This window comes from Vanellus vanellus (genome assembly GCF_965231255.1).
Source record: "Vanellus vanellus genome assembly, chromosome: 2".
Lineage (NCBI taxonomy): Eukaryota > Metazoa > Chordata > Aves > Charadriiformes > Charadriidae > Vanellus > Vanellus vanellus.
Window position 1 is genome coordinate 103,538,290 of NC_138906.1, and position 22,897 is coordinate 103,561,186.

At 38.1% G+C, this 22,897-nt stretch overlaps 1 protein-coding gene across 3 annotated transcripts in view; it reads left to right on the forward strand.

Annotated features, from left to right (window-relative positions):
- ERP44 (endoplasmic reticulum protein 44) overlaps nt 1-22,897 on the forward strand; it is a 54,807-nt gene that overhangs the window by 28,530 nt on the left and 3,380 nt on the right. For all 3 annotated transcript variants that reach the window (XM_082479303.1, XM_082479304.1, XM_082479305.1), the window contains exons 5-10: nt 8,728-8,912; nt 9,397-9,512; nt 13,371-13,428; nt 14,752-14,868; nt 19,993-20,104; nt 20,549-20,690. In XM_082479303.1, the coding sequence (XP_082335429.1) occupies nt 8,728-8,912; nt 9,397-9,512; nt 13,371-13,428; nt 14,752-14,868; nt 19,993-20,104; nt 20,549-20,690 (730 nt within the window). The remainder of the gene's footprint in view (nt 1-8,727; nt 8,913-9,396; nt 9,513-13,370; nt 13,429-14,751; nt 14,869-19,992; nt 20,105-20,548; nt 20,691-22,897) is intronic.

Below are 22,897 nucleotides of genomic sequence, written 5' to 3' on the forward strand. Positions count from 1 at the left end.
AGTGGCAGGGACATGTTGGCGAACAAGAATTTGAATGTATGTGTTCTTGAAGAGCAGTTACATTAGACACACGGTTGTAGAATCTCCTCTGAGAAGATCTATTCTAGTGCCTTCAATACAGTGTAGATCAGTGCACTTGTGTAACTGCCTGTAGCATTTCCAGAGTAGCAGCAGAAAGGAGAGGCATGGCTGTCCTTGATGTGCTTCACAAGATATGCTTTAGTCTCCTTGACTTGTAAGTCCAATATAATGTTGTCTATGTTAAAGGAATGTTTTCCTACCTCCTTCCTGAACAGCCTTTTCCAGAATTGCAGATTTTTTGGGGGTCGGTGCTGGGTTTTTTTGTTTGTTCGTTTTGGGGTAGATTTTTTTGGACTTGGAATACCATCCCAGATCTCAAATACTTAACTACATCTTCAGCTTCTTTCTTTTTCATACTTGGTGTTCTTTTCTGCTTCCAACCATCTATCTATATGGTGTGTGCTTGGGAGACCTTAACCAAAAGCATAGCATTAAGTATTCAAATTTGCCATCCCTAAAAGTCAATTTACAAGGAAGGCAATGAAATGCTTTGGAGGAGTACATTGAAGGCAAAGCCTGATAGGTGGCCTTTGCTGAAGTTTTCTTATGGACCTTTTTGTCTGTCTTTGTTCTGAAATCTACTATAGGATCTACACAAATAAACTACCCTTGATCTTTTACCACTGCAGTTGTAGAAAGTAAATAGTTGTAACAAACATTCAGATTGTTTTTGTATCAGCTTATTAAACCAGTCACTCAAGATACTTGAAATTACTTTTGCATATACTTTTGTATACAATCTATGACTTTCATTGTCTAAGAAAACTCACCCCCGCAAGTACTTGAAACACTTGAGAAGCTTGTTGCTTGATCATCTCATATGCTGATTGAATTGAGCTCATGAGAACTTGTTATGGAGTGCTAAAGCCTGGATTGCGAAGGAGATGCTACAGCAGAGATTGTCTTCCTTCCCCTGGAAGTAGGTGTAGTGGGCTAAGTAGTAGGTAGCAGCCAAGAGTTTTGGTCTTTCTTTTTATTTCTGGAATACTATGAGTTCCTGTATTTACTCTTTGTGTCCTTAATTTAAGTGGTAGATGAGCATGACTTCTGCTGCAGAAGCTGTAAAATGTGAGAATTAAAAATAAAATCCTATAACGACAGACCAAGTCATCTTCCCCAATTTGCGTTGCCTTTTTGAATTAAGATAGCAAAGCTGTATATGTCAGTCATTCCTAGTTTCTAGTGTTTTTTTGCTGGGTTGTAGGCAATCGTACATTTCCTGGCACATGGTTATTGGGTATGTCCTAAAGTTTTAAGTATTTTAACTTTGATTTTAATGTATGTAATAGCAGCTTTTTGGTAAGAGGGTGGATGTTACTATATTAACCAGGTTGGGCTTGCTGTAGTCATTTACTGAGTGTTGGAGTCAAGATTTTTATTGTCTTTTTTCCCTGTTTTATCTTTTTGTATGTGTTTACATATTTTAGCAACACTAGAAGCTTTATGCCAATATTTTGGGGGTTTGTTATGCCTGCAGATTTCATACCACTAGTAGTTCTCTAGTAGGATGATGTTCTAGAGATGGTGGATTATTTGCATTACAAATGATCTGTTTCTTTTTGAAGCCAAGACTCTGTAGGGAATCCAAATAGCTGATTTTAGGCCTCTCAAAAACAGCTTTCAGAATGGTCAACCAGGCATAGATACTTTCCATTTAATGCACTATTATTGAAGCACACTGCAGGGCCCAACAGCTCACACCGGCTTCTGAGGGTAAAGCAAATTAAAGAGAATTATTGATGCACTGCCAAATGTTTGATGCTTAATGACAAAACCATCATTCTGTCTGCTCTTATAGCCAATATAAAGATGGTTTTCTGGAAAGTGATAAGCTCCAATGTCATTAAATAAAAAAATCTTAATATTAACACTATATTAAGCCTCTTTATGTGTTATATTTTACATCAGTTTATAATATTGTGGAAGATAATTATAACTGAAATGTATCAGTTAAGTCACCAGGCTGTTTTTAAGCTGATGTGGAACATACACTAAAGGTAAATCTGTTGAAGCAGGTACTTTTTCAATTTCCAAGACCTCATCCTTTTATAATGTATAAATATCCACTACATTGTTTGCTGTTAAAATCTTCAGTGGTTTTGGTATATTCAATTCAGTAATTCACTTACCTTAAAAATTACACACCTCTATTCTAAGTGTAGTACCTGGTAAAAGTGACCTTCCATATAAAATTATAGATCTTTCTGCATATACATTACTGGAAGGTTTTGGTTTTGTGGGTTTATTTGTTTACTTGCTTGTGTTTGGGGGTTGGTTTTTTTTTTTTTGTGGTGTGTTTTTTTTTATGCTTTGTGTTAAGCAGCAATGTTAGAAACTTACTTGGTACCTTGGGTTTTCTATGTTTTTTTTCTCTGCGAGTGAGTATTGCAATGCAGAAGAACTCATGTTTCTAAAGGAGAGTTTATATTTTGAACAGTTTCTATGAATTCAATATTAGGAGTTGTGGTACAGAATTCTTATAAATTAAAATAGAATTTGGGGGTTTAATTCTATTGCACCATTATTTCCTTTGGTTTCTGAGTTAAAAAATAATAGCTAGTTTGAATAAATCTTTGTACTTCCGAACAGAAAGCAACTTCTTTCCGGTGGGGTGGTGAGAGGTGCTTTGCTAGACAGACTGTTTAGGCAACTTTTGTTCTTTCTTACAAAACATCCATGAGCAATACTCTCATGCAGTGCATAAAGCTGCTGACCTCTCTGGGTCTGCCCATTCCTGTAACGTGTGCTAATGTTAGTCTTCAGAGAATCACTTAGATTGTATTGCTGCTGTACCTTTGGTAAGCAAAATAACTCAATATAATAACAAATTCGGAGGTTCATAAATGAACCATAAATGAAACTGTCAACAAGCATGAGGATTTCATTGCATTCCTGCCACTTTGCCTAGAAACAAATATTGGTCTGAAAGTCATCTTTGGATAAGATAAAAAGTGGAAGTGATTCGGAAAGGTTGTTGATGGCTCTCTTCAGGAGAGCCATTTTTTTAGCCTGTCAGAAAAGGTTATGGGATACCTACTGATGAGGCCCTGCTAAGAGCAGGCATGGCTGTTGTGAATGCTCCTTTGCAGCAGAAGGTGGTCTAGATTTGCTGTTTCCCAGCTTCTTAGTAGCTGAGTTTGATGTATAACATTGATTGATATGCTTGTACCTGTTTTAGTCCAACATACAAGTCACCACTATCACAGTCATTGGGCTAGGATGCCTAGTTTAGGTGGTCTTCCAAGGTCCTTCCTAATTCTGCTTCCTATTGATATTCCTAGGTCTTATGTCTGTGTGCAGGTGTCATGAGAGGAGTAATTTAACTGGGGAGAATTAATGCTGTATTATGAAATACTTAACAATAAGGTGAATGTAGTGCTGAATGTAGGAAAGTAGGAGGCAAAAAGGCCTTTTAAGTGTACTTAAATTGAGAGACAGAGAGTGAACTTAAATTAAGTGAACTTAAATGAAAAGTATCTATCAAAGACAGATTTCATTTCTCATCTGTGGTGTGCCCTGGCAGGTAGCCCGAGGGACTTCTGAAGATGTGATTGATCGCAAGTGAGCAAGCAGAATACACATTTAGTAGTTCCAGCTTCAAATACACAGCTGAATGAATTTGTTACCTTTGAGATGGAAGGTATTGCACAAGGGTGAGGAACAGTTAAAATGATTGGACACAAAAAAAAGATTGCTGTTAGATCCAGTAAATTGTAGCCCTCTGTTCGGCATGTGAATTGCTTCGGGTAGTGCCTTATATTATGAAATGGGCATTTAGGATAATTATCAGTGTTGTTCAAATCCTAGTGGACATGCTCTTTAGGAGCTAGTCCTATAGACTTGAAACCTAAATATTTGTTTGGTGGTGGTATGAATTATGACCCTGGAAGACTTAAGACAGTGGACTGAGTTAATGGTGGGGTGATACCCTGACCCTCGTAAATATTGCTGGTCCATCAGTGGGGAGGACCTTCTTAAGTGCATTGTGAGCAGGAGCCTACTTTGATGTAGTGTGTCTTGATGCAGTGCTTTCCACATATTTGTCATTGTACATTTAATTTAGTGACAGTGGACATGAGACTCTTGGTGAGGTGATTTGATATACTAGCTGAAGTCTGTGGACAGTGTGTTGTGGCGTTAGCCTAGAGCAATGAAGTCTTAAGCCACCTGGGAATCAAATCGCAGGCTGCGTGTTTACTTGAAGCTGTAGTTTAGGTAATGTGCATACACACCATGTGAAAAGCATGACGCACCCTCATTTTTGAGGGTGGGGTTTGGCATTCCTTTGAATGGAGGAACAAATGATGCTCAGGCAAAAGAGAAATGGGTAACAATGCAAGAGATACGGTAAAAGATATGGATCACAAATGATAGCTTATAAAGGATGTTTTTGTGGAGAAGCTTGCTGAGAAGACAATGTGGGAGACTGTCTTAAGAGACATGAGTGTAAATGTCAGGCTCCGTGTAAAAGTTTCTCTCAAAGCAGCAACAAAAGCTGCTGTCTCATCCCTGCTGTAAGAGGCAGCTTTATTTTCTCTTCAGTAGTTCAGAAGTATCAATACAGCCTACCTATGAAGAGAACTGAGTGACTGTGAAGACTTTCCTCTTAGGCTATGTGGAATGAATAGCAGAAAATAGTGTGGGCAGTTTAGAAATGGTTGGATGCCAACAGGTATGCCTGCAAAACAGGGAGGAGAGAATCATCTGAATTCAACACTCATTGCTGTGCTTGAAATTTCTGCTTTGTAGAGAAGATAAGATCATCAACTATATCGGTAGCATACTATCATAACTAGTGTGAAACTGTTCTGGATGGCATGGGCAGTAGGCTTATGATTTAATGATTAGCTGGGCAAAATACAAACCCAAGGTTTGTACCTTTTAGGTACCTTAGTACCTGAAGAAAATGTAAAGTTGTAGCTGGGAGACTTTTTTTTTTTTCCTTTAGGTATGTTACCCATATCTGTTTTAAATACTTCTTTTCATCAGAAAATGGGCTGGGAGAATGTCTGGAAATATTTTAAAATTTAATTTAGGATTTACTATAACAAATGCGATCTGTGAATGAGTTCAAACAATATTCCATGTATTTGCATTGTGTATTTCCAATTTTAAAAGGAATATAATTTTGTAGTTGCTCTGCTTATGCTAACTCTACCTGTATCAAATGCCAGGGCTTAATGAAGCATTTAAGGTTTACTCTATTTGACTTTTGAATGAATTCAAACAATTTTTCATGTACTTGCATTTTATATTTTGTAAAAAGATGGTTTTCAAATACTTACTTGTGTAGGACTGTCATCTCTCTGTGTTAGTTCAAATACCAGTATTCATAGAATCTTAATGTAATTTGTAAAGAGCATGCAAGTTCTGACTTATGAAATAATGTTTGAATTCAGTCTTGACAGTGGGCATTTTATTACCATTAATTTTTTTATGCAACTTCAGCACTTGATGAAGATTCACATCCCTAGGGAACTGCAATCTCCTTCTCGGAAAACCTTCAAGACCCTCTGAATACCCATTCTGCAACGTGTGCATCCTCCTATAACTGTGGAAATAACCTGAAGGAAAAAGTCCGTGTTGCAAGACAAAAAAGTGTAGTTTTGGTACTCTCTTGCTGTGGAGTTCTGTAGCAATAACAGTCTTTAATCTCAATGTGTTTCTGTGAAACCTTGATATGTAGTGCTCCGTGTCTCTTATCAGACCCTGGTGAAGTTTTGATAGACTGATGTACCATCAGACCAAAGGTCCTTCTATCAACAGAAGAGAAGGGCAGCAAATGCATGGTTACTGACGTTGTTTGTCTTCTGCTGAGCAAATACAAAGTGATTCCTCCCCCCGATACTTGCCACCTTCTTCCAGGCAGCTCTTAGGTAGTTTAACTAAAAAATGATGGAATTTACAAGGAAAAAACCCTATTGATCTACTGCTTGTTAATGTTGAATGTATTGGCATCTTCCCTTGAGAAATTTGTATTAATTTGAAATAAAAGTACTCTGAATTGAGGACGTAAAATCTCTTATCCTTAATTTTAACTGTAATTAGTGCATTAAGAAACTCTTCTGGGATGTTTAGGAAACAGGTCAAGTCCTTTCTTAGTCAGAATTGATATTTTATGGTATTTTATAGTGATGCAAAGCTCGTTAGGAACTGGGCTTAGCTAGTGAAGCTTTTAAGCTCACTACTGTTTTGAGGGATGTTAAAGAACATTTTCGTGGAGTAGATATGGTCCATATTCCTTTGCTGTGTGCATTTTGTTTTCAGTTCTCAGACTCATTTAAGCTGTGCAGCTGGTACAAAGATTGTTCAGTAACTAAAGCTGCAAGTGATTGGTAGTGTTTCAGCAGCAATTACAACTGCAGATGATTTCGCCGAGGGTTCTCCAGGCAGCAGGGAATTCAGATTTTCTGTTATCTCATGTATCTCATAGAAGTCTAAAGGAGGTGAAGAGCTTTATGTGCTGGACGGCAGTTACGGGTGCAGTTCCATAAGGGAACGACTTATTTCCAGTTGCACAGGGTTTTAATTTTGGTTTGCAACTGAGAGGTGTATGTTAGCTGCTGAGTTTCAGCAGTTTGCTTATGACAACTGCCTCTAAATAATAGTTTTCACAGGACTTCTGTCTCCATTCTCTTTTAAAAAGAGTAAGTGTAAGAGAGAAAGCAAATCTGCTTTGTGGTAAATATGTGATTGAGAAGAAAGAATATTCTTGTCGGAAAGGGTTATTTTTTACTTTGTTCAGTACTGTGCCAGATACACTGATGGACCCTCATTTGGTTGTCTTCCTGCTGTGGGCCAGTCCAGGTCACCTGAAGTGTACCCTCTAAGGAGTCAGTGAAAAGTAACAGGACACACGTTCAGCCCACGCTTTCAATGCCTTCCTCTCTCTGTTGACCAGATGAAACTTCTCTGTCTCCAAAGGACAAATCGGTCCATTGAAGTCTCTGCCTTTCCTCAAGAGAGAAGGGGAGAAGGGGGAGCGGGATGGGTGTGGTTGGCTGGAATGAGTCACCTCAGAAGATTAGGCAGCTCTGGAAAGTGGGCAGACTGCTCATATTTAGGGATTTAGGTGGATTTAAGTACAAGCAGGACTGAGGTTTAGGTAAACCGCTTCCCATCCTGTAATAGAGGACACCCAGGGGCTGCGAGATATTTTCTTTTGGTTTTTTGTTTCTAGATATATTTCCTGGGGAGAGTGAACAGGAGGGAATAATTAAACAAAAACAAAAGGAAAGTGCTTGCAGAAATGTACTTAGCATTACATGCTTTGTCTTTATTGTTTGTTTTTACTCTAATTTTCCTAAGAATCCAAAGTGTATCTGGTTACCTTGTTTCCCCAGTCCTTCCTCGTAAAAACTCCTTGAAGCTTTTTGCTGAACTTCAGCCACGTCTGAAAGAGGGAAGAGCATTCAAAGCCATTAAGTACTTATGAAATTTGATTAAAGCGGTTGCTGGATACTGGAGATGTGCAAAACCAATTTCTGCACTGTAGCAAAGGTTGCTGTAAAAACTCAAGGCTGATGGTTCCTGCTCAGTGTGCCGTGAACCATTTGCGGGTGATTTCCTCACCAATGCGTAGCTGGGAACCAGCAGCAACACCTATTGCAACTTGCTGTGTCCCAGTGATTATCTAAAGTGGAAGAGGGACAAAGGGACACTTGAAGTACTCTGGTGGGGCATAGTGAAGAACGGGATTTTTGCCTTAGTAGTGCTTGAAGATAAGGAGCACAGGACGCACATTCATGGGAAACTGGGCTTTATTGATTCCATTTGGCTTTCTTCTTTGCTCTTCTGATTTTACCGTAAAACCTCTTTCCGTTTTTTTTTTCTTTTACATTTGTAAGTCTTGTGGATAAATAAGTTGTAGTTAAATAGCTGACCTGTTATTTAAAGGTGAAAATAGCTAGTGCTGTTATGCTAGATGAACACAAATGGGTGCTACTTTGTTGTGTGAAGTTCTGTGTGGTCCAAGTCTAGGAGGAAGCTGGGCTGTATGTATAGATGGGAATGAAGAACTGTCTTGAAGGGTATGCTGACACTGGTTAACCAAAAGGGCATTTCCCTTAATTTAGAAATCTGAAATTTTGTGTTAGTTCAAAACCTGAACAGCTCAGAACTGTAACAGCAGTCTTCTGACCTTCATAGGCTTTGAGAAATATTTTGCACAGGGTTCACATTCTCTAAAATTTAAGACATGACAATTATATATCCAGCACTGTAATTGAGATAAAAATCATAGTTTAAAGAAAAATATTAATATTATTATTTTTTTTTCAGGTGGATTAATTGTCTGAGATTTGGCAAACTTTTAAGATTCTCATGTTCATGTTATGCTCTTAAATTGGCTTTCCTAGTTGTTTGTAGGAAGTGTACTAAATGAGTATGGCTGACCTACTCGAGTCTTTACTCCACATTTTTGTCATGACATTTTAATGAAGATCAGTATATGTGAGAAATATTGTAGCTGTGATCCATTCTCTCCCCTGTGGCAGTGTTTGGTTGTTTTTTTAGTTTATTCTGGTTCAAAGATGTAGAACTACTGGTTCAGAGATTCCACTTACATGCGCACATATATAAGATACCATGTTCGGTGTATTTCTTTATTTGTACAGTTTGGGTTTTATTTTCTTAATTTCTTTTTAGCGGATATAGCGCAGAGATACAGGATAAGCAAATATCCAACTCTGAAACTCTTCCGGAATGGAATGATGATGAAGAGAGAATACAGGGGCCAAAGATCTGTGACAGCAATAGCAGATTATATCAGGCAGCAGAAGAGTAACCCTATTCGGGAGGTCCAGGATTTGGAAGAAATTAGTTCTCTTGATGTAAGTCTTTCAATTTTGTTCCTTCTAAATCTACTTTTGTTTTGTTTTAAATGTTGAACTGATGAAACATAATGTATTTGAAGTACATATTTACTTTTTTTTTCCATTCAGAAATGTTGTGCCTTTTTTTTTTTTTTAAAACTGAGTGGAAAACTCGATCATGTCCAGTATTACAAATTATTCCAGTATAATCACTTTCAGCTGCATTCATTTTGTTATAATAATTCCACTACCAAATTACTTATTTTACAATTCTTTTTTAAATGATTAAAAGTATGTTCTATTTGATAAGATACTTCTAATATTTCTTACTGGAAAAATATTCTCAAGGATGCTTCTCAATATTGAAAAGGCAGAAAAGAAATAATTTCTGCACAGTTATTGACTGTTGAATGAATGGCACCTCTGTATTTAATATCCTTAGGGAGTAATGATAGCTTTTGGTAAGTTTAGGTAAGTTATAATTTAACTTTTGTTTTTACAGCGCAGCAGAAGGAATATTGTTGGATACTTTGAGCAAAAGGACTCTGACAATTACAGAACCTTTGAAAGAGTAGCGAATATTTTGCACGATGATTGTGTATTCCTGTCTGCCTTTGGGTAAGTTTTAAAATTTGTTGATTGCATGACTTCATTATTGAAATTATGTTAATGAGTTGTATAACTGAATGGACTTCTTTAATACTTTGTGTGGCATAACTGAAGAGACTACATGTTAACAGATAAAAACACCGAGAGGATAGGAGGAGGAGGGAGAGAACTTAATGTTCCAAATTTCTCTTTGTTATACAGATTTACAGCGATATTTAAAAATATCTTCACTGGAGGAAGAATAATAAATTGGGAGTGATTCCCTTTTAAAGTAGCGTAATAAAATGCAATTATAGATTCTTTCTGCGGTGTTTAATGTGCCAGCACTAACCAGTTTAAAGTGATTGGGCATTAATGTGAATGCAGTGGTTTGCAGTCTACCCATAGTTGCAAGATCAGGAATTTGCATGGGTTATACTAGCTTTTATAGCGCATATGGTTACCCTGAGGGTTTTTTGAATTGGATGTTGTGAAAGATAGCAGAGAAACTGAGAGGATATATCAAGGTAGAAAATGTTTTGTCTGTGCAAACAAAATTTGTTGTCAGTCACTAATGCCTCTTCCAATGTGTTTCCAAAAAAACGTTTGAGGGTGAGGGAGAGTATTTGTGATGTGCAGGAGTACAAGTGACTTTTTCCTTTCATTCAGTTCCCAGTTAGGTATCCCATGACTGTGCAAGCAGCTTTGGCCATGAGAGAATAATCAAATCTTCTAAGTCTGTGATCTGTAGGTCTGTCTGTCTTATCCCCAAAGAATTATCTCAAACATTTTCTGATGAGTACACCCGTGCTTGTTGTCAGGGCAGCCAGTCTGAGTTATTATTAGAATATTAAATTTAAATTATTTTTCGCCCTATCATATGACTTTTCTTTTCAGGAATGCCTTTAAAAAAATCCTTGGTAAGATAGTGACACAAGATTCTTTCTCCTGTTTGAGTCTGTTCATCTTTGGTTTTGGTCAACTTCATATAATGAGAAACAGTCTCCCACTGCTCAGTGTTAGCATTTGGTTGTTGGATTCCACTCTTACAGTAGTTACTATAGGGTTTTTATTTTTTCTTTTCTTTTTTTTTTTCTTTAGATATAAGCAATAAGCAAACATAATGGAACAGATCAGGGTTTGATTATTTGTAACCTGCCCATGTAACTACAGATTGCACAGCAGGATCATCGTTAGTCTCTTCTCCAGACTCCTGTTCCCTTTCTAGCTTGGAGCTGTTAATGTTTCAAAGTGCAGCCTTCCAGACAGCAACCTTGGAAACTAAATGTTTTCATCTCTAACTGACCGTGGCTCTTAAGCTTCCTAAAAAATTATATGTGAAAAGACTTCCGAGGGAGATACTGGCTATATAACAGTGTTTTCTATTCAGATAATATATAGCAAAATGTTTCATGGGGAGCTGGCACTGATCAGTCAAACTCTTCTGACTGAGCATCCTAACAGCCTCTGGGAGGGATTTTTGGGTTTGCAATGTTTTGCTCAACAGGTGTATGTGGTAACATGAGCTGCCATGCTCAAACTTCCAGTAAGCTAAAATAAACTCAAAACAATCAATTTGAGAGGAAAAAATTATTTACTTTCCTTCCGTCAAGGCAGAACTGTTCCCTGTTATGCCAAAATGATTCTGGCTTTAGGTAGTTGTAATAGCTTATTTTTAAACTGTGTTAATGGTACTTAGTTGCAGATCATCTTGATGCTTAAAACTATTCTTGAATCAACCGATCCTTACAGTTCTGTTAAGATCTGAAGTGGCCACACAGCAAGATTAAGGGGAGAAGACTTGTAAGCAGAAGGAGATAGGAGGGATACGGATGAAGAGATATTAGAGGTAGATTTTAGAAGTAGAACTAAAGAGGGATAAATCTGAAATGTTTGTAGACATGGAAGAGAACGGCCTTGTGCCGTTGACCCATAACATAGGAAGCCAAATGCCGACAATCAAAACAAACAGCCAAAAAATATTTTTATATTAAAACACTATGATGAAATGTAGGTAATCCATGGAAGAGAGTGACTAATCGTTTTAATTTTTTGTTAGCAAAACATAATTTTTGTTTGTTTCTTTTGGGGGGGGGGGGGGGGTGGTTCCAAGAGGCTCACCTTCTATGTTACTGCTTCAAGAAGAGACAAAATGCAAACAGAAGTGTTTCCATTTTGGTAGTTATTTTAGAAACGTGTATCTTCAGGCGTTCGGGATTTTCACATCATGTCCCCACTTTATTTGACTAATCTGAAACAAATCAGCCACAACTGCAGCTCCTGAAGTGGAAGAACACAGAGGACCTTTTGGGTTCCACCGCAGGCTTACCCTAGAGCATATATTTCATCATAGATTATTATCAGTTTACCAAGCAGTGGTTGGGCAGGTGACTTCTATGTCTTCACTTTCTTCTTGTTCAGTGAAGGATTGTTTGGGGTGCGAGTGGTTTACCACAGTGATGACGGTCACAAAGAAACCTAATTTCACATTATGGGAGCAGTCATCATGTTTGGAATACAAAAATGCATTTTAAAATACAAATCTCTAAACTGGTGCAAATCCTGATAGGTGTAACATACTATGGAAGACATCATCAAGAAAAGGATAATTGGATCAAATGAAATAAATAAAACATAGGTACTTTGAGTTGAGCCTTATGATGTCTTTTGCTTTTTTTTCTTGGCTCTCGAAATTGTTCAGACCCCTGGAGGATTTACCTCATCTTGCACTGAGATAAATTAAGATATTTTTACTTCTCTTTTTTTTTCCTCCCCCTTACATCTCTTAATCAGTCTTCACCAATGCTTATGTTAGGTCCGCAGAAGAGATACTATAATTGGAGAAGCTGGAACACTTGGCTAACGTTTCCCAGAGGCTGCCATGCTTTCTTTTCCTTTTAGCATAGGCTAAAAAGAAATGGGTAGTTCATTTTACTCCTTTGTGGCATATGCAACCAGTGAGTTCTCTGTCTTGCCAGCATGAGTTATGTTGGAACAGCAAGGCATGGGAGAGAAGAGAGGAGGCCTCTTTTGATGTCTGAAGGTGGTGAAAGGGTTTATTTTTGTTGAGAACTTTATTTTTTTCTGTCTCCTGTGTTGGATGCATAGCTGTCCCCATTTGTTTGAATAAGAGGTGATAATTTTGGGGGTACCAGCTAGCAGCTTTCAGGGTGCTCTGTTGCGATTTGGATTAAGGAACCACAAAATATTTCAAGGCGGGGGAGGAACTTGCTTAGGTGACATAGTAAGCTGAACGACAAGAAGAACTGCATGTGTTCTCCAGCGACATACATACTGTATCGTCAGTGGTCAGAAACTGCATGCTGTGTCTTGTGCTCTCTAGATCCGTTTTGAGGGTAAAATGGACAGCATGGGCTTGTTTGCTATCCATCTTCTCATTGCCTGTGCTGGTTGGGCACCACAGAGCCCTTCTTTATCAAGACAGATTAGATGTAAATTTATAGTGTAAACAATGGAACAGGAAGAGTAAATGCAAACGAGAATCCACCTTTCTCTCCTTTCCTTCCTTAAGAATAGGTATTTATATTTTTTGATTTACGTGTTTATATTAATTCATTAACATTTTTCTCTGATGGTCTCTTATCCAAAGTTGTACCAGCATTCATCACTTGCACTTCAGTGTCTTTAGTCCACACTTCTAATTGTAGGGATACATCTTGCTGACTCCCTTATTGCCCTCGCATCTAGCCAGGCTAAGTTTCTGTGCAGTCACTTTACAGTTTACTTTAAAGATCGAGGATTTTAATTCTCAATTTTTGAAGGCAAAAAAGAAGTAAAGAAAGGATAGCAAATTAAAATATTATTTTTGGTATCTCAGTTATTTTATTTGTCTGTACCAAGACATGCTTACTGGTTGGTTTGTTGTAGGGCTATTTCAAAAGCAGAGAGATTTAGCGGAGACAATGTAATCTACAAGCCACCAGGGGTAAGTGTAACTATGTATTTTATTCTGCTTGTTGTCATTATATGTGAATATGAACTAATGGAGACTATATTCAGGTCATTCAGTATGTTACTGCATCTCAAATCTTCATTTTATTTCATCACGAAATAGTGTGAGAAATAGGGTCATAGGAACTAGGGTTTCTGAGTCGATGAAAAAGATCTCAGGATCATTTATTGCCAATTAAGTGCACAAAATGTAGAACTGTCATTTTAAATGTCAATGTACAGAAATGTTGGGTTTTTTTCTTTGAAACACAGTCGACTCATCATGTGTATAAATACTTTGTGTTCTGTAGAAGTCTTAAAAATCTGTGATGTTCAACAGCTGGTGCACTTCATATTTTTCAAAGCAAGTGAGAATTACTAAGTATTTTTCTGACTTCCACTTGTGTGTCTTAGCCCATAAGGGCTAAAAGCTGTTCTCTTAATTAAAAATAAAAAGGGGAATTAGTAAAATTAACTGTATGTTAATAAACTCTCATAAACATAGTTTTACTTGAGGAAAAAATCAGTACAGAAGAAAATCTCTAAGGATTGCTTTTTAGAAACATAATTAATATCTGAAAATCTGTTCTTTTCTCAAATTTTAATGTATGAAAAGAATTGCTTACAAAAGCAAAATAGAAAAAAAGACCTAAGGGGGGAGGGAGTTTCAAACATTTTTCTGTGAAAACAGAATTTATTAGGTTACCTAATTTATATGGCATTTCTGAATTAAGTGTGCTTAATCATGGCAACAGCTTGCAAAGTCATGCTTCACTTCATGTTAACCAAAATTGTAATTACTTTAAAAGATGGCAGCACTGAATTCTGAGTTAAGACTACTAGCAAATAAAGGAAAACTATTGTTTATTCTTATCTCTTCGGCAAAGCAAATGTAAAATACCAGTTTCAAGTCCTGTAGGACATTGGGAGGGATTTTAGGTGAGTCTTTGTAACTATCAACATGAAGCAGCTTAATATCTGCATCTAGTTTATATCTAAATGGGTTTTTTATGTATGGAGATACCTTTTCCCAACCTGACTAAAGTCTAAATAGCCTTTATTTGAAGCATTCCTAATTTGGAAACAAAGTATCTTTTTCAATTCTTCTTAAGTTGTCTTAAAAAGTGGAGTTGACTGCATAAGTGATCATATATAATGCTTCTTTTTCTGTTGCCCTTTCATAAAATAGTTACTAGAAATGTTGCATGCACAAGGTTTGAATATTGACTGTTACTTTGATGTCGGGTAGGTAGCCTGCTTTGTAGGTAGCACTGTCATTTTTACTGTTTCACAACTTGTATATTTCTCTTTTCCACAGGAGAATGCTCCAGATATGGTGTATTTAGGCTCGCTAACCAATTTTGATTTGATTTATGCATGGACACAAGATAAATGTGTACCACTAGTTCGAGAAATTACGTTTGAAAATGGGGAGGTAAGAATTTTTTCTTCCATTCAACTTTTGAAATTTCTTTCTCAAAAGCAAAATGACTCTTTCAAGGTCTTAAATCCATGCGAAAGAACTTCCTGCACGCTTTGCTTTTGACAGAAAATAGCTGTCAGGTAATGTCTTTTCATTCTTTTGGAGCTTTTTGGTTAGACTTGAAGTTCGATGCAGGCAGATTTGTAGTCGTTTCATACACTACCAAAGTAAGAGGTTATAATCATGCGTATAGATCATATAGGTGTCTGGTGATTTGCAGAGTGTGGACGCTTGGATGCTAAGAATTTGTGTGTGTAAGAATGTGTGTGTCTGTAAGTATATATAGGTGTGTAACACCTTGGGTAGGTTGTATTATTCATCTGAAGTAAGTACATATTATTTATACAGATGTTATGACTAAGTCTTCATTTAAAATCCAGACATAAACGGTATTTAAGTGCTTTTTGCATCTGTTATGACCTTGAAACATGCTTCTAGTCAGGGTAGAAAATATCCATGTCAGCATGTCCATGACAGTTTGAAAGAGTAAAATAGTTGTGAACTATTCTGTAGTTATAATCAGCTTTTAAAATTTAGTGTTAAAGTTAGTAGTAGAACTGTTACTGTATTAACCACTTTCAAAAGCATTATCTAATAAATAAGCACATTAAATGGTGGCTGACCATCTGTGGAACTGGCAATCTTGTGGGAATTGTAATAAAAACCATGTGATATTATTTTGTCAATCTGTGTTTAAGCACTGGTACCTTCTTAATCTTTTTAGCTTTACATGCTCTTTCCTCTGGGTTTCTTCTTTTAGCTGTAATTCGTAAGATGGAATTTGAGGGTTTGCTTTTAAACATCTCTTTTCTTCTCATTATCTTTATTTTCTTTCAAGACTTTTCTGTTCTCTTTTGGAAATGACTCCTCTTTCACCTGTTTCCAACTCCATGTTATAAACATTTTTGTAAAACAGGAAAAAAAATCTTTAGAAATTTAGCATGTTTGTAGTATCTCAAAAGGAGTGTTTGTACATAGCCACAGCACCTGCTAGAAATGCTGGTGAGGTTTGTAACAAATTGCAGTATGTTGTCCACACTGGATTAGAAACCAATTAATCAGTCGTATGATTCGTTCTCGGTTTGCACACTTATTATCCTGAATCTGCTGTGTTTGTAACACTGCTGTTCTGGACACGCACAACATGTCAGGTTACATGACAGAGGGAGGGAAAGGATGGGATGCACAAAATGGTTTGAGTGGAACCATCTAGTCAAGCCCACCAACTTTTATTGGAAAGTTCTGTTAGTTACATTTTAATTCTTCATTTGCAACTCAGTATGTAAAAGATGCCACGTGTTAGCATGTTTAGAAGTGTGTTGTAGATTTTCAGTGTATTTTTCCCATGGTGAAACTGGATTCTGAGCCTTAGAAGCCAAGGTTCATCACTGTCAGCTTGTACCATATTGTGTCATGTTTTTTCTGGTTGTTCTCTCAACCCTCAATTCCTGTTTACTTGGGCAGATATTTACAATTCCAATGTGGCATTTTGCCTAGCAACATTTGTTTAAAAATTTCAGTGCTGCCAGTACCCAAACAAATTTAAACATGCCACCATTGAGATACTTCTGCCTGCTGAAATTGTATAGTATTTAAATGGGCTTTTAATGCATGCTGCACAATATTACAGGGTAAAAATATGAAGTGCTGTGACTGTAAAGCTATGTTTGTGGTACTAGAATACTGTATAAATAAGATAAAGGACAAAAATTTCTACCACAGACTTTAAAGTCGATTTTAAAAATCAAAACTGGTCTCTGTAAACTGCTGGTAGGCTTCTCCCTCATTTTCTTTCTTAATGTTTTCATTATCTGACAAGTGTCATGAGCCAGCTAGCCAGGAAGATGCCCAGTCTAAACAGAGTTCATCATTGTGACTTTAGACAACACATAGTAATTGAACTCTGAAACAAGGTCTTCTGCTTGAGGAGACTGTCCATTTGAGAGACAGTCCCTGTACTAGGTGAGAAAAGGCTGTTGGGATCAGTCATATAATTCAGAAGGCGGCACCATTTAACCTGTAATCAGTCTGCTTAGTTTTATGTTGCGAGAATATAATGAACCATGTGGTCTAACGATGGTGCTGAACTCTACCTTGTCTACCTCGACTTTAGCAAGGCTTTTGACACTGTCTCCCATAACAGCCTCATAGGTAAGCTTAGGCAGTGTGGGTTAGATGAGTGGACAGTGAGGTGGATCGAGAACTGGCTGAATGGCAGAGCCCAGAGGGTTGTGATTGGCGAGTCAGTTGGAGGCCTGTAAATAGAAATGTTCCCTGTGGGTCAGTACTGGGTCCAGTCTTAGTCAGCATATTCATCAATGACCCGGATGTGGGGACAGAGTGGACCGTAAGCAGGTTTGCTGATGACACAAAACTGGGAGGAGTGGCTGACACATCAGAAGGCTGTGCTGCCATACAGCAAGACTGGGACAGGCTAGAGAGTTGGGCAGAGAGGACCCTAATGAAGTTCAACAAGGGCAAGTGTAGGGTCCTCCACCCAGGGAGGAATAAACCCATGCATCAGTACAGGTTAGGGGCTGACCTGCTGGAAAGCAGCTCTGCGGAGAAGGACTTGGGGACCCTGGTGGACAAGATGATGACCATGTGCCAGCAATGTGACCTTGTGGCCAAGGTGGCCAATGGTATCCTGGGGCGCATTAAAAATAGCGTGGCCAGCAGGTAGAGGGATGTCATCCTTCCCCTCTACTCTGCCCTGGTGAGGCCACATCCTGAGTACTGTGTCCAGTTCTGTGCTCCCCACTTCAAGAAAGACAAGGAACTGCTGGAGAGAGTCCAGCGGAGGGCTACAAAGATGATCAAGGGACTGGAGCATCTCTTATGAGGAAAGGCCGAGAGACCTGGGTCTGTTTAGCCTGGAGAAGAAAAGAGAGGGGATCTCCTCGATGCTTATAAATATCTAAAGGGTGGGTGTCGAGGATGGGGCCAGACTCTTTTCAGTGGTGCCCAGTGACAGGACAAGAGGCAACGGGTACAAACTGGAACATAGGAAGTTCCATCTGAACATACGGGAAACCTTCTTTACTTCGAGGGTAGCAGAGCACTGGAACATGCTGCCCAGAGAGGCTGTGGAGTCTTCTTCTCTGGAGATATTCAAAACCTGCCTGGATGCGTTCCTGTCCAACCTGCTATAGGTGAACCTGCTACTAGGTAGTCTCTAGAGGGAGGTCCCTTCCAAACCCTAGCATTCTGTGAAAGGGTAAAAAGTTTCTGAAAGGCATACAGAAGTAATGTGGGAAGCTCAGATCTATTGAAAAATGTTTTTATGTTCTCAGTGCCAAACAAGACAGTAGCTTTTGAGGGAGCCGTCCAAAGTAAATGAAATTGCTACACCACTTGCCATGTCCTGATCAGTAAGACATACTATGAAAGCTGGAATAGAAAAGTAAACAAAGGAAGGTGCTTTATAGAAACTAGTTAGGGCCAAAATTAGCAAGACTTTCAAGCCCGTTGTCCTAACAGCCTGCTTGGAGATAAATTGATGTTGTGAATCCAACTCGCCACATATAAGCGTTTTAAGTATGCGGGCATCGAAACTGAGGTTGTCCTTTTAGCTGCTTGCAAGCAAGAGGGGAGCTTAGAGCCTGAATACCAAGCTCTGTTTGGGAGTTCTCCCCGTGGAAATGTACCTGCTAAAACAAGTGAGGAAACAGAGCCATAATTGTAGTGGTACAAAATGGACTTTTTCCCATCCTCTAACAGGAGAGGATGCTGAGACCCAGCCAAATACATGCGCGTAAAAATGAGAATGAGCAGATGTGATTAGTGGTTGGTTGAGGGCTGGATTGGGAAGCTTGGATTTCATCGAGTGCTGACATTATGAGGATCTCTGCAATCTGCTGTTAAAAGACCAAGCTTCAGCTTACCTGACAGAGTTGGTTTAAGGGAGAATGACAGCCATTTCAGGTACACTATGCAACTGGCTGCCTACTGATATGGACGGCATTTCTTCCAACCTACTGCAAATCAAAAATATCTGAAGAAATTCTTCTTTTTGATGGCAGAACAAATGAGTGGTATATTTCTCAAAAAACCCTAGAGTTTATTCTGATACAGGCTAGAATCAAAGAAATAGCAGTACTTGCTTGTATACCAGTTGTGCAAACAAAAGATAGGCAAGACTGTTGGGATTTGTTGGATGATAAATGATTATTTCTTCAATTAGGCTGTAGCAAGTTGAGCTGATGTTTAAAAGTGCCTAACAATCACTTTTGAAGCAAGCAAATTCAAGTTGATCGTGTTTTGTTTGTGTTTTGAGTGAAAGAAAAATCCTGAATAAATTATTCAAGGAGTTTCCTACATTTATATGTCCCTGGACAGAGATCTTTAAAAGGCACTCGGGCTGCAAGAACGCATTCCTATGAGGAAATCAAGCTTCCCTGTCCAACAAAGGTTTTCATTTTCTTCATCAATTTTAGTAAGATACTAGACTGTGAATTTCATAATGGTGTTATACAGATGACCAGTCAGAATACACTTACTGGCAAAAGAGCAGAACTTGATTGTAACTGATATAGCTATGTCACTAGCTTCTGCTTTTTTCTTTTTTCATCGAGGTGTGGTTTTTGTGGTTTGCTTGGTTTTGTTTTTTTAGGGTGGAGTTATTTACAGATGCTCATTCATTGTGTTATGCTAAGAAAGCACTGATTTATTACGTGAGCTAAGCTAGGACTGACTCTAGAACACACATTCAGCTGTTTATAGTATTTAATACCATGCTCTTCAGGCCTTATTGCTGTTTCTATGAAGATGCATTTTCTCAGAATTCAGCTATTTCTTCTGAGCAAGTATTCCAGTGCAGGTGTATCCCTTCCCAAAGTGATGATAATGAAATACCTTCATCCTTTATCTGCTGTATATGGTACAGAGGAAGAAAACATGGTTAACTGTATCACTCCGGTATCTTAGATAAAGGGTCAGCAGATAACATCTTTAGTCCTATTCTTTCAACTGTTTTTAAAGTAGAGATCTCACTGAATTTGAAAACTGCTGGAATCACTTACTTAAGTGCCTTTAAGAAATGGAAGAAATAAGATTTGTCATTTGTTTTCTGTGCAGGAACTGACAGAAGAAGGCCTTCCTTTTCTCATTCTTTTCCACATGAAAGATGACTTGGAGAGTTTAGAGAAATTCCAACAGGAGGTTGCACGACAGTTAATAAGTGAAAAAGGTTTGTAGTAACTCCTACTATGTCTTGTTTTTACTGGTATAATTTTTTTCTGGCAAACTTGGTAGAGTGGAAGCAAAGGCCAAACAGAATCCTAGCTTTACAGCTCTTGAGAACAAAGGGCTTTTTGTACTTTTGACAGTCAGGACTGACTCCTCTGGAAATGATTAAAATGGATATACAATTCATTAGTAAGTAACTATTTCAGAAATCTTTCTTGTCTAAATGACTTTGTGCAGTTTGAGAGGGCAAAACTTCAGTTTGTATTGTGGCTGAAAACACTTTAAGAAAATCCATTACTCTGGTGGTGTTAGTTATTTAAATCTATTTTCAAGTTTGTTATAGCTATCTAATATCTCCGTTTTTGTAATACTTAAGAAAGTGTTTAGGGTTTCACGATAATAAAAAAAATCTTAGTGTGGATTTTTTTCTGCTCACAATTTTAAGGTACAATAAACTTCCTCCATGCTGACTGTGATAAATTCAGGCACCCACTCCTCCATATTCAGAAGACTCCAGCAGACTGCCCGGTTATTGCCATTGATAGCTTTAGGCACATGTATGTCTTTCCAGACTTCAGTGACTTGTCGTAAGTATTTTTCTTTGTGCATTTTAATTTGAGAAGAACAAAGGAAAAGACGTGCTCATATTTTAATCAGTACTATGATAGGAAGATGAATAAATCTGGGATAGGTAAGGCTGCCTATGTGCAATTCAGTGTCAGAGCCTTAAAGCGATACGAATTGGTGTGAAGTCATGGTTTAAATGGAGTTGCATTGCTTTATGAAAGAAGAGAATCTCACATTGAGTTTTTAGATGCTGCTCTTTTATTTCAAAGTTTTGATGTTTTCCATAGTAGTTAAGCATTTGGAGCCTGGCATGGTATTTTTGGTGGTGATCTAGACATATCAATTAACTTTAAAAGGCTTAAAATACTACATGCAACGTTTAAGTGCTGTGTTATGCAATAATTACTGTAAAACGCACCATGTAAGAATTCCTAGCCTGCTGGTTCGTTTTTTCTTGCTGTGCAATTCCAGCCTTCCTGCTTTAGTCTAAACCTGGAAAGCTGGCAGAGAAATCCTTGTTGCACGGATTTCCGAAATTTTCCACGTGCAGCTTGGAAAATGGCTGATTATTGGCATGTTATCTGGATAAAACATGTGAGAGAGAAGTATCAGGATACTTAAGTGAAACGCCACTTTGATAATCCTCTTTACATCAGCTTCTGTCTTAATGTTGCACTGCCTTGGAAGCAGATGTTCTGTCTCCTGTGATTCAGTTGAAGAGTGAAGATGCATAATTGTTATCTTCAGGGACTTTCAGCAGGAGACAAGTGTTCTGTCTTTGTCTTCAGGTTGTGTGTTAAAATCCAGTTGCTGTCTCAAAGGAGGTACTTGTATATACACTGCTTGTTAAGTCCTGGTTAGATGCCTAGGCTCTGAGGCTTGAATTTCTGCCCGTTCATACTTTTAAAAACTCGGGGTATTTCATCTTTGTCAAAGCCAAGGATTCAAAGTTCAGACTTAGCATGCAATGTGAACATAACCCCATGTCTAATTCTGCCATTCCAACAGGCATTTTTCTATCTGAAATGTTGACATTTGGAAGGAGAGTTCTCCCCATAATTCTCCACAGGCTTATTCTTAAAATGTATGCTCTGTTTGATGTATCTCAAATAGTACTTTTCAAATATCTAAAGCTATGTACGTGGAAACTCTGACAGTGACTATTTTTCTCCCTCTTCCCTTCTTTGGAAGATCATGTTCGCTGCACATGTCAGTGCTTTAAAAAAAAAAAAAGTGGGATATTTGCATTTTATTGAAAGCACTCTATTTATTGTCACTTTTGAAACAGCCCTAAAATAAATTATATCTCTTATATGGGAATAGAGATGTTTAGTTTAGACTTTCATGTTTTGTTTCTGTGAAACACTATCAGAATAATAAAAGCTACTTGCTTGTTTGTATACCAATTGTTACATACAAATGAAGATGAGAGAGAGCGATGTCAGGATTGTAGAAAATTGCTTAATGATAAATAATTATTCAACCTTACTCTAGGAGATTGAGCTGATACTTAGAAATACCTAACAAACAGTTTGGAAACAAGAACTTGGAGCTCCTGGGGTGATACTCTTTTGCGTGTGTGGTTTGGATTTTTGTTTTGGTCTTGTTTTGTTTGTTTTGTTGGGCTTTTTTTAATAATAGGTACCATCTTAATTCTGAGACTTTTATCTACCTGCAAGGATTTCTGCCACATTAGTACATTTTCTGGACTCTTGAACAAACTGGCCCCAGACTGTCTCTTGTAATCTCAGTGATGCCACCAACCAATAGGGTATGGATATGGTACTTTCAGAACTACCCCACTAAAAGATTTCCTCTCTCTTTACGGAGTTATCTTCTTGGAGAATAGCCACTTCATAGGCAAATGAGACCACCACCCAATATTTTGTCCTCATACTTTGGCCACCTGGTCCTATTCATCCTGCTGTGCCAGGCTGGAAATGATAGCAGGGAGTGTTCAACAGATCAGTTGTAGCTTCTCAGTGAGAACTGGCTGAGCTACAAGAGGCTATAGGTACCAAATGCCCTTGCTGCATTAGGAGAGGAGAAGAGGTTGGCGGGGAATGTCTCCAGCAGTGTGCCTGACATAGAAAAGGGCAGCAGCCCCAGGTAAAGCAGGGAGCAGTGATTCTGCTGTCCCTGTAACTGACCCAGAATGAACCCCCTTCTCTCCATCAGTACCATCTTGATCTTACCTGGGAAGGGATGAGATCCCTCAAAATACCAC